The sequence below is a fragment of the Pollicipes pollicipes genome, unplaced genomic scaffold (assembly GCF_011947565.3).
Source record: "Pollicipes pollicipes isolate AB1234 unplaced genomic scaffold, Ppol_2.1 Scaffold_5724;HRSCAF=6776_pilon_pilon_pilon, whole genome shotgun sequence".
Lineage (NCBI taxonomy): Eukaryota > Metazoa > Arthropoda > Thecostraca > Pollicipedomorpha > Pollicipedidae > Pollicipes > Pollicipes pollicipes.
Window position 1 is genome coordinate 39,981,098 of NW_023596746.1, and position 13,048 is coordinate 39,994,145.

At 52.5% G+C, this 13,048-nt stretch overlaps 1 protein-coding gene across 1 annotated transcript; it reads right to left on the reverse strand.

Moving 5' to 3' along the window:
- Positions 1-453: 453 nt before the first annotated feature.
- On the reverse strand, positions 454-11,695 carry LOC119103327 (copine-8; the record flags this gene model as incomplete). Its single annotated transcript, XM_037226826.1, has 8 exons — positions 11,550-11,695; positions 9,290-9,453; positions 8,324-8,506; positions 7,435-7,960; positions 3,936-4,071; positions 3,103-3,348; positions 2,413-2,591; positions 454-738 (listed from the first exon to the last, which is right to left on the reverse strand). Coding segments are annotated over exons 2-8 (1,623 nt in total), but the record flags the coding sequence as incomplete, so codon positions are not given.
- Between the last annotated feature and the right edge of the window lie 1,353 nt (positions 11,696-13,048).

Below are 13,048 nucleotides of genomic sequence, written 5' to 3' on the forward strand. Positions count from 1 at the left end.
TGGCAACACAATTCGGCGAGCAACGGCATGATAATGGAACTCATCCCAGCCCGAGTCAATGCAACTGAAGACGCCCCACAGGACATGCGCTTCGGCCCGCACATGCTAGCCGACTCACAACCTCCAGTAGCACCGCAATGATTGGCAGCGGCCGCACCCGGCAGCGTCAGGGCCGGCCGCGAGTTTGGGGGTTGAGACACGGCGAGTTGCGCTGTTCCGCTCCGTTGCTAACGGAGGACGCCTCCTCCCCGCTCGGCGCGTCCCCACGCGGCGAGCACGCGAGCCGACCGACCTCCGCAGCCGCCATGTCCGCGTCCGGGCCGACTCCCGCCGCGGCCCGACCCGCCTGACTGCCGGCCGCCCGGCCGTCCGCAGCGGCCACGCCCCGCCCGCGACCGCCCGCCGCCGCCGCCACTACAACAGCGCCGGGTCAGGCGGCAGCTGGGCCACCGTCTGGCGGGCCGGACCGGGCGTGATCTTGTTGGCGCGCATGAAGCCGAGGAACTGGTCCGGTATCTCTGCCAGCACCTCGCGCGCCAGCCGCGCGCGCAGCGTGACCTGCTCGCCACACAACAGCCCGTTTAGCGGCACGAACTGGACGATGTCGCGCTCAGCGGCGCGGCCGTTGTACGAGAGGCGCACCACGTCGCCGTCCAGTTCTTCCATAGCAGCGAAGTCGGCCGAGCCCACACCCACGATGATGATGGAGAGTGGGAGGCATGAGGCCTCCACGATCGCCTGCCGGTGAAGGGGAGGGGAGGGGGTCAAGAGCGAAAAACCGTAGTGCGACCGTCACGCAGGCCACGCGGATGTTTGTAAAAGGTGGACCTCACGGCTGAACTCACCATACACCGCACGCGCCACCTTGGATCGACTCAACATGTCGCGAAATATAACGCATTGAAAAGCGCGAATACGGAACGGCAGAGAAAACAACTGCGTTATGTACTACGCAACACATGTGAAGCATTATCAGGGGTGCGTTGCTTCCGCCGCAAGCTCCTCCCATGCGATTAACCATCTGTTTCTCAGCCAGGAGATGTCACTAATGTGGGGCAGCTTGTCCACATCAATTATCCCTCAGCTATAATCCTTTAAAAGGCATTCGGTTAACCGTCCGGCTAGCCTGCAACGTGGACTCAATTACTCCTCCCAAGGATGCTTGGACCAAACCCTCTCGTCCGCGCCCGATGTCAGATTTATGAGCGGGATACTCCGCGTTAAGTGCGGACACTGCTGTCATCTCTTGGATCTACCGTGAACTACAAAAATGAGTTCACAAATATCGAAACAACCACCTGGTATTTTTACCAATTGTTGTCTGGCAAGCATCGTATCAAAAAGTGAGTTTCGGAACAGGTCTGCTGGCTTTCTCTTTCGAGTTTGATGCTCAACGACGCAATATACGATAAGTTCTAAGAATCCTGCAATTGGAACATTGCAGAGGCCGTAGAATTAAGTCGGAGCCAGCAAAATTATTTATGCGTTCATACGAAGTTAAAAACTACATCTCGTGAATTGAAAAATATTCCGGGCGCTTTCCGCCCATTTTCTAGCCAAATTATGACATATTTGACGGTATGCAACAGGCAATGATAAGCAGCTTCATTCGGTGACAAGCGCGCAGTCACCTCTATGTCCATTTAAAATTTGGTTAAGATCCGGTGGCTGTATCCTCACTTCTTTAGCATGTTTACCTCTCATTCACTTAACGTTAGTAACGCACGCTTAAAGGCAGCGGCCCGCACTTGTATGGGATTTCAAAGTGAAAAAATTATAATGAAGATCATTCGGTGCAGTTCACAGTCCTGTCCTTCTTAAGACCTAAACCCCTCTAACTTCCGAGCTACAAGCCGGCCAAGATGTGCAGACTATTTTGCGGAGATTATTTCAAGGTTACTTAGGCATCCTTGACGCTATAATAACGTCATCGAAATATTGGTATTCTAGTAGGGATGCAGCGATCAAGGCCAATAAAAATAAACTGTCCAGTCACTCATATCTGGCCTTCGTGACCACGGCTTCCAGATATAACGGCCATCAATTAGCTCTCAATCAATGTCTTCCAAGATAACATCATCAAACAATGACGTAATGAGGAGCATATTTATTTAACATGCCAACTGTGTTGTCTATAGCAGTCTTTTCCATTTAAACGTGTACCAATAGTTATAAGTGAGTGTTTTTCATCATGCCTGACGTTTGTCTTAATATCTTCAAGTGTGAAACACTCCCTTTAACATGCCTAGGTTACGCACAAGCATTTCGGGTGCTGTGTTCCGCACCAAATAGAGCTGAACGGTTCTAAACATAGTAGAGATTTTCACGCACCAGCCCAACCATGTTGTTTTAGCCAGCAAACGTATCACCGGACAGCGTGCTGAAGTCGTTGGTTCAGGCGCGTGGCCTCACCTGCTTGGTCTGCGGCATGTCGGTGATGACGCCGTCGGTGATGATGAGCAGGATGAAGTACTGCGAGCCGTCACGGTATTGGCGCGCAAAGTTGGCCACGTGTCGGATGACAGGCGCGAAGTTGGTGGGGCCGAACAGCTGCACCTGGGGTAGACACCGCTCGTAGGCGTCCACAACTCCTGGCGAGACAGAACAAAACCAGTTCGAGTTACCGGCGCGGACCCCACAGTCGCAAGCGCACACAGCTCCAGCGACCGACCCGTAGAGGAAGAGCACGCCAGGGCCACCCCGACGCACACCGTCTGCTGAGGCCTGGTCGCCACAAGGACACGCTTCGTCTCAACGTTACAATGCTAAAAATCTCGACCGGGCTAGGCCACCACGGACCGCGCTGGAGCCTAGTACAGCCCACCATCGACATAAATATAGGCCAATCGCAAGCTCTCCACGGCTTCCACACGCCCAGCTAGTGGCCTCGCTTGGGGCGCCCCCAAAACAGCGCGTGCGATCGCCGTTCACACTTCGCACGTCAAACAATGCACATGTGCTTCGCATGTCAACCAGCGACAAATTCGGCAGCCGTCCCAGCTTGCCACAGCGAGCCACCCCCGTCCGCCAGCCGTTGCAGACCGCACCGCGGCTGTCACGCGCCCGTATCTGTGCGACGAGCGCTACCTCCTGCCGGCGTACCTTGCACCCCGTGGCAGAAGGGGCTGTCCGCATTGAGGTTGACGTAGAACTCGTGGCTGACGCGGCCGTCGGGCGGCAGTCGAGCGCCGAAGCCCAGCACGGGGAACTGCTTGTCGCTGTCGTAGTCCTGGATAATCTCTCCAACGGCCCGCAGCGCCGTCACGTACGGGTTTCTGATCGCGCCGAGCGCATTCCGCCGGGTCAGGCTGTGCAGCGAGTCCTCCGACTTTGGCTCGCCGTTCGACGCTGAAACCAAGCGGCGAAGTAAGCGCCGGTCGGCGGTGAGGTAAGTGCCGGCCATTGGCGAGGTAAGCGCCGGTCAGCGGCGAGGGTCACCGGCGAGGTAAGCCCAGGTCACAAGCGAGGTAAGCGCAGGTCAGTGGCCGGCGGCGACAGGCATGCCAGGCGGCGCAAACAGACTGAGACGCGGCCGCTTCTTCTGCGGCTCCGCCAGCAGTCCCCGCCTGACAGCTTCAGCCCGGCAGGCAACGAGAAGTTGGCCTAATATATCACGATATCCCAAGTTCGTTGACGGACTGTCAGGAGATCCGATCCGGAAATAAATCGGTTCGGTCATGCACTGTTCTCTTCGGCATCGGTTCCCGAGGTGCATTCCTGCGTGCCAACGCGGTCCTGCGGACACAGATGATGTGATCGAAAGGGCTACCCGCTATACGGCGCGTCGAATAGGGAGGAACGTGCCGCTCGGCCAGCCCTGACAAGGGATGGCCATCCCACCGTGGTGCCAATGACCAGGCAGCAACAGTCCACCCTGCCACACGTCCCCCAGCAGGACCACGAGTCTGGGAAGGGGTGGGAGCACTGATACACACCGGTGAAGTCGATAGCAATAGTGCAGGCCAGCTCGGTGCCGCCCTGGATGTAGTCAAGGAAGCTGTACACATGCTCCAGCCTCTCCAGCCGTACCACCAGGCGGCCCGAGTGCGTGTAGCGGGAGCCTTTCTTCTTCTGAAACACGGCGGAACGGCGTGGTCAGCGTGTGGACTATTGCGGCCGACCGCACACCGCGGTCAGCGGCCAGCGCACCGCCGCCACCTGGTGCTGGCGCTCGCAACCATAGGCGGTCACCAGTATGTGTAACGCTCATGAGGGATTGCGACTTTCACAGCGCATGAAAACGCGTTACAGAGTGAAGACTATCAGCATCCTAAAATCAGTCTGCGTTCCAGGAAGTTTTAAGTAAACTCTGCATGGTTGGTATCTACCAGTGCTTCAAATCAAACCTCATATCTATAATGGTCCCTTAAAATAGCCGCGGCTTCGTTGTTGCTGATCATGCAAAACGAGCTTTCCTTTCCTAGTCCTTGCTCTCGGGGTGAACTACCAGTTTGCCCTGCTTTTCACCGCAGCAAAAGAAAGCAGAACGGGAACTTACCACGATGTTTTAAAGCTAAAAAAAAACAAAAGCAGGAAAAGGCATACATTGATCGTCAGTTTCAAAATCTCTTCATGGCAGAGAGCGCAACGATCAGAGGACGGGAAAACAAATCGCTTCCGCCCCGTCTGCGACGTGCCGCCAAGGGATCTGAGCCAGAACGAGGACATTTGTTGAATATGACGTCAACAGCTGATAAGTCTGCTGTTGACGTAATATTCGACAAACAAGACTACTAACAAAAAATCAAGCCATTCTGAACGGCCGAACCAAGTTCCTTTCAATCACGCGTAACTCTGCGGATGAACTAAAAAAAAAAGAAGACCGGCGACGTGACCAGCGCAGCCCGTAGGCACATTGTCGGTGACAAGTCGCCGAAGACAACAGGTGGATATTCCCCAGATATTCCAATGGAAACCACAAGACAACGGGTGGATACGGGTGACCAGCGCAGCCCGTAAACACGTCGTCGGTGGCCAGTCGCCAAAGACAACGGGTGGCTACTCCCCCGATATTCCAATGGAAGCCACAAGACAACGGGTGGATATGGGTGACCAGCGCAGCCCGTGGGCACATGGTCGGTGACAAGTCGTCAAAGACAATGGGTGGATACTCCCCCGATATTCCAATGGAAGCCACAAGATACACAAACCATGCTGCATTTTACGGCCTGTGATTTCACAGATTTTTTTCCCCCATCTATCATTTGGCCAAGTATTTGAACAAAGTATATTTACCTTTTGTATTCCAAACGTACTCATTCTGCTCGTCCCCTAAATTCCGAGAACTTTAGAAACAAAAAAATATGACCACCTCTGCCAGCGTCACTTGATGTGTTATTTGTTCACCAATGTCCCTGTGAACAGGACGATTGTCATACTAACAAAAAACGCGTACCATGGTCCTGCCCCCCCCCTCCCAAAAAAAAATCTCCAACGTGTCATGAGAGCTTTGTTGCGTCTTTGCACTAGCAAAGCTCCCTTTGCACTTGCCCGCTCCCCAGGGGCACCTTCTCTCCCCAGTGGACGGTATTGAAACGAGGTCACTCCTGGGTGTGTTGTTCGCCCAGGCTTTCATGGCTCATGTCCAGCAAACAGTGTTGGACAGTGGGGACGCGGAACGACCATCTTTGCCGCCAGGTCGAAGAGATCCTTGGATACGTAAATGGACATCAGCACCTGCTGCAGCTTAAAAACCAACTAGAGCATCCCTCGGTGCTAGAATTTACCACCCAACTAAGTGTAAATAACAAGTGCAGATTTCCTGACACGTCTTTGGATTATAGCTGCAGACCCCTTACGACCATTGTCTACTGCAAACCGACGGACTAGGGCAGATGCTTGAACGTCTCGAGCCACTCTCGCGGCAGACACAAAGATACGGCCATAAAAGCTTATGTACACAGGGCGATTGAACATTGTTAATCATGGGAACTTGTGCATTTAAAAAGGTAGAGAATGAAGCAAATGTTACCCAACAACTACCCTGTTCATTTCATCGACATATACGCGACGCAATCACCAAACATGTATACGCCCGTACTGCCACTACTATAGACGGCACAGCCACAAACTGTGCCACACAAACAGATAAAACACTACACGTTACATGCCTAAAAGCCGATGAAAAGGTCGTCCGTCATTTGTAAGGAGACACTGTAAGCCAGCGTGCCCACGAGACCAGCCGAGGCTGATGATCTCTTACCAAAGTGCTACCACACGTTCCCCACGTGAAAAACAGCCTGACTCGTGACGCACCTCCACTTAAACAATCCAGTGTAATATACAGTTGCAACTGCCCTATCGGAGACTGTGCGTCTGCACAGTCTCCGACATGCCCTATCGGAGACTGTGCGTCTACTTAAGCAATCCAGCGTAATACAGTTTCCAGTGCGGCCGGGGTGAAGCGGCCCGCAGTCGTGCAGACAGCAGCACACGGCCGGACCTCAGCTACAGTGCGCATGAACAGCGACATCTGACGTGTGACCGCAGAACGTTTGACCGCCGCATTCACTTGGCACAGCTACTGGTTACGGACGCGTGCTCGGACCCACGATCAGACCTGGGCGGTTATCGCCGAGAGGTGGCCGGCCGACGGTACACCCAGGCAAGCGGATCACCACAGACCATCCGTCCTTCCCAAACTGACTGACCAACCCACCCACACCAGACAGTGCGGCTGGCTGAAACGTTTGGCGAGCGCGACAAGAGTCAGGCAGTGCCCAAGCCCCCGCGGCCCCGCGGCTGGCCGGTGCGGGTGGTACGACGTACCGGGCCAGTCGTCGTGGAACTGTCTCAGTTCCGGTCGTGCAGTACGGCGGCATCTGATCGGTCATGCGACATCTGCACTTTAAGCTAATCACGAGAGGCACTAACTTGTCCATTTCGTGTGTTTGTGCGTGCGCGCATTTTCCCGTCTGCCCACCATCAGCCAGTGCTTCTATCATGATCCGAGCATGATCCTTGCGAGCTAGAGCAATCTCACCGATACCCAATCGCACGGTAGCAGACGCACATACAGCACAGGCATCATCACTTACTGAATGCCGCTAGACCGCCGGTGCCTGCCAAGGCTGACCGGTGCCAACGGCCGGCCTTCCCTTGCCTGCGAACCACGACACCACGACTCAACAACACCGACCGGCGGTCAGCGCACTCTCGGCTGCGAGCCACAGGCCGCAGCAGATCTCCTGAAGCGGCACAGATCAGGGCGCCTGGCTGCGAGCCACAGGCCGCAGCAGACCTCCTGAAGCGGCACAGATCAGGGCGCCTGGCTGCGAGCCACAGGCCGCAGCAGATCTGAAACTGTGAGGTACTGTCGAGCGTGCCGATTGCACAACTCGCGGCGAACGGCAGCAGCAAACGCCGCGCGTGGGGAGGTGCCGGCCCGCCCGCGGGCAGGCGGCCTCGGGACGAGGTGGGGCCGACTCTGCTCACCTGTTTCGCTGGATGGATCAGGTCCAGCGTGCAGCCGCTGCCGGTCGTCCGCAGCTGGCGGAGTGAGAAGTGCGTCTCGCCGATCAGGCTGGGTGTGCCACTGCGGTTCCAGTCCCAGCAGACGGCACGGATGTTGCGCTCGTGGTCGCCGTTGCAGAGCGAGCTGACCGGCACCACCACCGTGCCCCATTCGGGATTGAGCGTGCGCTTCTTCACGTCCGTCCGCCACGACAGCACCCACTTGCCCTCTTCCGTGCACTTGAACAACTCGACATATGGGTCTGACTTGCCCCACCAGTCCTTCTTGTCCAGCTTGATGGCGTGGAACTGCAAGTGCGCGTGCTCTTTGCTGGAGATCAGTTCCTCGGCGTGCACGAGCAGCGTGCCGAGGCCGCCGGGCCCGCCCAGCAGCTTCAGTTGTGACGACCGCTGGCTCACCAGCTCACCGAGCGTGCACTGGCACCGCCCCAGGAAGTCGTGACGGCTGAGTTCCGGCGACGGCGCGTCCACGTCGTACACATCGAACCTGCCGGCAGACGGTGCACGTGAGGAAGACAGGGCGCGCGTGGACAGCTGGAAGACGTCAGCACTTTCAGGACGCCGCGGACCAAAAGAGCCCGGATTGCAGTCGATCGGACTGTACGGACAGCTCAGAGTTCACAGCATTGGCAGACAGCCTTGCGAATACTGTGGCCATTGGGCGAGTTACATAGGCAGTCTGCGTGATGAACACAGTCCTGCTGCGACTGTGCGACTGCGACTTAGACGTCTGCGGATGCGTGTGCATAAATGGACAAGCATCTACAGACGTCTAAGGACTATGGCAAGCGGGCAACATTCCCCACAAAACACAGAGGAAAAACCTTCACAGAAGTCAACATCATCACACCTCAAGCGCTGCTGCTCTTCAAAATGATACGTCACGACGACCTTTGTAGCGAAGTCGGGGTTGAGGTTGTCGTAGATGATCTCTGTGCGCTTGTACTCCTGCCATGCGTCGCTGCCGCCGGATGCCACATAGACCACTATGAATGGATCAGACTTGGAGAACACATCCATATCAGCCAGGTTCCTGCAGATAGTGAGGACATTTGAAACCAGGATCATCACTAGAACACTGCCCTAACAGTATGGGCACCCGACAGACAGAATCTGTTTCAGAAGATGTAAACCAGACATTTGGGTCCAAACTCAAATTTACAATGGCCTACCTTCACACTTATGGAAGGTCATGACACCTATGCACTTATGAATAAGATGCAGTCATGTGAATTTCACGCAAACTAAATGAGCAACTAGCAGCAAAAAGATAGTGAATAGCAAAATAGAAGCAGCAAAATGACCCCTATAGTCAACATGCCCAAAATATCCAAATATCACTCAAAACAAGTGAATAACAGCATATTTGAAACCTTCATCTTAGTTTACAGTTTAGACAGCTTAGCTGAGCCCATTGCTGCTTGTCCCTGGAGCAGATGCATGTGTCATAACATGCATGGAACAACCATTCAGCATTTCAAAACACATCCAGCATGTTATCCATGATGCAAATATAAATTAATGTACTTGAATCCTGGCTTTCCTGCAGCTTCCACACTGAACTTGTTGGTGGTCACCTGTTGCCCTTTGACACTCAATCCAGACATCTGACCTGCCCAGTCCAACTGTCAACCCTGAGAAGCTTAGGTGTTGGCATGACCCCTGCCTGGTTAGAAGCTGATTAGTCAATTTTGGGCAAGGTGAGGGGCCACAGGCAGCGAGCCCCAAGCTGGGGATGTAAAAGCATGCCAAATATTGACATCCATGCTACCCAAGGGGGCAAATATGGAAACACTGTAACTGTTACATGCCTTACCTGCATGACAGGGTAAGTTCAATCTGAGATGTTGGTGTTCTTGCCGAACCTCCAGAGAAAGTCTCCATTCTGGCAGTCTGTTACTCTACCAGACTGCAGCATGCAACAGGCTTGCTTCTGGCTGTGGTGTGTGGTGTTTCTTTTCCCTTTGATGCACCACTTGTCTGGAACCAACATAAAGCATTGATATTAGTCCACAATGTGAAGTGGTAGCCAAGATTTAAAACATTGAAATATTGTCACTTAACTTTACATAGGTATCAGAAACTGACTGTGGGATATAACTAAACAAAGTTATGACACCATTTTGGCAGTTGTGAAAGTTTGATACATTGAATATCTGCTTGATATAATTCATGATAATATTCACAAATACCAGAATATGCAACTTAAAAAACCAAGGCACAAATACCTTACCACAAATATTTAACTTGCTGATAATATACACTTGAATGACCAACCATGCAAACCTCTAATCAACAATGTAAAACTGCAGGGAGATCCAGGTACACAGACAGTCCAGCCAGGCTAAGAACAAGGCTCCATAGTTATGGAATCAGGCTTGATATCACATGTCTACAATTTCATACAGCAAGCCCATCACAACCTAAAACCAAAACATTTCCACCATTATGAATTCCAGTAACTGTGATACAGCTTGAATTTTAGGGAAACAAATACTGTTTTATGATGAAACTTTTCTGGCACATCAAGCTCATGACAAATTAAGGAAAATACTAACTCATAATTTTCTGCCACTAAGACAAACATGCCAAGACAAACAATCTACTGCCTAATGCATGTGTCAGTCATGGCTAACCGCCACTGGCTGATAGTTGCAAAGTATGGAGGTTTGTCTCTGCAAGGGCATATTTGCAAGAATGTGCAGAGGAGGGGCTTATCTACAAAACTTACACTGAAAATCCAATTTACCCTGTCACAAAATGCCCCCTTTGGTGGAACACACAATTTTGGGCTCTTTATTTTTAGGTCTTGGTCTTCTCTGAACTTAAAATGTAAACATTGATTCATGCACAAACCCACAAAAAATCCTTCCCGTGTGAGGCGCTTAGACCATGTGCTCGCAACGCTACATGTGCCAACTGTTGAACCTCACTCCCTTATGCACTGAACTCAGGCCAGGTCAAATTGTGCAGGTTTTCATACCAGTTGTTTGTTTTCGATCATATGCTTCCTAAAAGTACTTCTGCAATTAGGATCACTTGCAGCATTGACCCTCTTGGCCACCAAAATTGGTACCAAATGTGCAACGAGTTCTGACCGCTCGGATTAATGATCCATGTGCGACGAAACTGATCCCGTGATTTCGCTCATTTTCCGGATATGTCTGCCGTCACCCGTATCATTTCCAGTCTGGAATCGTTTCATCCGTTATATTCAGTACCCCACTTTTGCAGCCATTCAGCTGGTCCATGTGCAATACGGTGGAAATGCCGTTATGGCAGTTATGAGCGCATCTTGAGCATAATTGAATCCAATCATGTGTTATGTACATATTCTTCCTGCTACTGACTTGAATGCAAGTTATTTATTCCTCGTTCTAGTGAGACAGAACTAATGTTCGAGCATTGACTAAGAAATCATATCAAAACGGCAATCCAATGCACATGACGTCATCAAAACTCCCACAAGCGAGATCTACGCAACATCTACACAAAGTTCGTAGCTTGACGCAGGAAAGGCAATTGCAGCACGTAAATACCGCATAGGACTTCTCGACGCCAGCTCCAGCCGCGTACTGCGTAGCAACACGTAGATGATACGGTCTATTTTCCCAGGCAGGTAGTGGTTATTTAGTTCACCCACGCTCAGCCACTCCTGTTCACACTCCTTCCTCCGTAGGTGCGCCAATCAATCAACGTACTGATAGGCTCGCATGGCGCGTGTGTGTCTGTCTGCCACCACAGTCGTGTCGTTAAAGGGTATTTCCACGACCGTGGTCATGTGCGTGTGGACCGCGCCCATTTGTCAACATAAGTATTTGCTAATAGCCACGGCACTGTTTCGTTTGGCCTATGCACAAATGTTTAACTCGGCCACCCTTATGCAACTTGAGGGCTTCGCTGCTTGCATTTCTATCTGTGTCGGCCAGCTGATCGTGAGCACGCAGTGTCCACAGTTGCCAAGGCGTCATTCCGACAAATTTTGATGTTCTTCACCACGCTAATGTAGGACTCCCACCACCATGTTCCCCCATGCCAAAATGCTTTGCGCTGCTGAGCTCGAGGCGAACACTTACGTGTCTAACGCGTACCAACTGTCCTGCGTTTGTACTTGCGTGAGACGTTAACGCGCAGTACCACCCGCCCCGACGGACACCGCGAACTGAGTGAAGTGAGCGCTCTGCGTCGTCTCGAGCCGCTCGGTGACGCAACTGCGTGGGAAATCCCCGACGATCCCCGAAGCTTGCGGGAAGCGCCTGCATATTATGGTACGGATCAGGGTCGCCTCGATTCTCCATGAGTCATGTGCGCATGTGGAATGGCGTAACTTTCCATTGGACTTCCGTAACTCTTTCGTAACTTTCCAGACATCTGGACCAGATGCGTAGTTTGGCAAAATAAGTTGAGGGGGGTGGGGGGGGAATAGTGAAAAGTGGCCCAACCTGCAGCCCAAATGTGCCAGCAAACAGATTTTTCTCCTGTATTTCCCCATTTTCTTCCTTAAGTTGGATAGGGGCGGGGGCTGACGCCTGAAGTCATGGGGGAGGGGTTGGAACCCGCACACGTCGACGCCGAGGCTAGAGCGCACCTTTCACCGAGCTAGTTCACTTGTAAGTTATCCTTAGGATTCGGTTCACGCGGTCCCTGAATTATTCGAACAAAATTAGGCTTCTCGAAATAAAAAAGGCCAAATCTGATTTTGTTTACGTTCCATTGCACATGAAGCCCTTTACCAAGCTAAGCCACATTCCCTCTTCCTCAGACTGTCCGCGATGCTGGCATATTATTGTGCAATAGTGGATGATGCGTGCATTACGCGCTTGGGGTTCGGAGAACTCGTAACTCTAACGTAAGTCGCGCTGTTCCCCAAGGACGTACCACGCTACACTGCAGTCGGCGCCTGTTTAAATGACTGAACCAACATCACGTTTTCTCCATGCAGTTCAAATGATACATCCTACGTAGGTCACGCCTCGATCATCCTAATCATCCTTCTTATTAGCACTTGTGCTGATCATCCCTAACCGCCATAAGCTATCACCACCCGTACCCGAATCGTTGTATAAGGTGTTTAAACCCGAGCCCGCATTTTTATACGGCGTTTGCAAACCCGCACCCGAATAAACGACCCGCCATCCGAAACTATGGCATTGCCCTGGTACGTTTCCTTGCCCTGTCTTGGCGGAAGATGTTGCCGTTGGGCATCATTATCATTTTAGTTTGGCGTCGATTGTCGAAACCAGGTTTCGGTGATCGACGCAGGGTCGATGCTATGTGACTTCAGACGTTGTTGAACGTGTGCGGCTTTAAGAATGAGGACGGTACGTTTATGTGTGCAACTATTCAGTGCTGCCACGGAAACCCTTGGCTGGCAGCCGCGAGGCGGCCTGCGGGCTTCAGCGCAGCACTTGCGTTAGTCATGTTTGATGCGGCTGTTTTGGTAGTCACTGTCGTGCAGCCGCCGCTATCGGTTCAAATGGCTGTCGTCGATCCCCAAGTTTTCGTAACTTCTGTCGAATGTTCATGTCGAATTTAAGGCCGGCATATTTCAAGGGTTTTTTCGAACGTTGGGGGT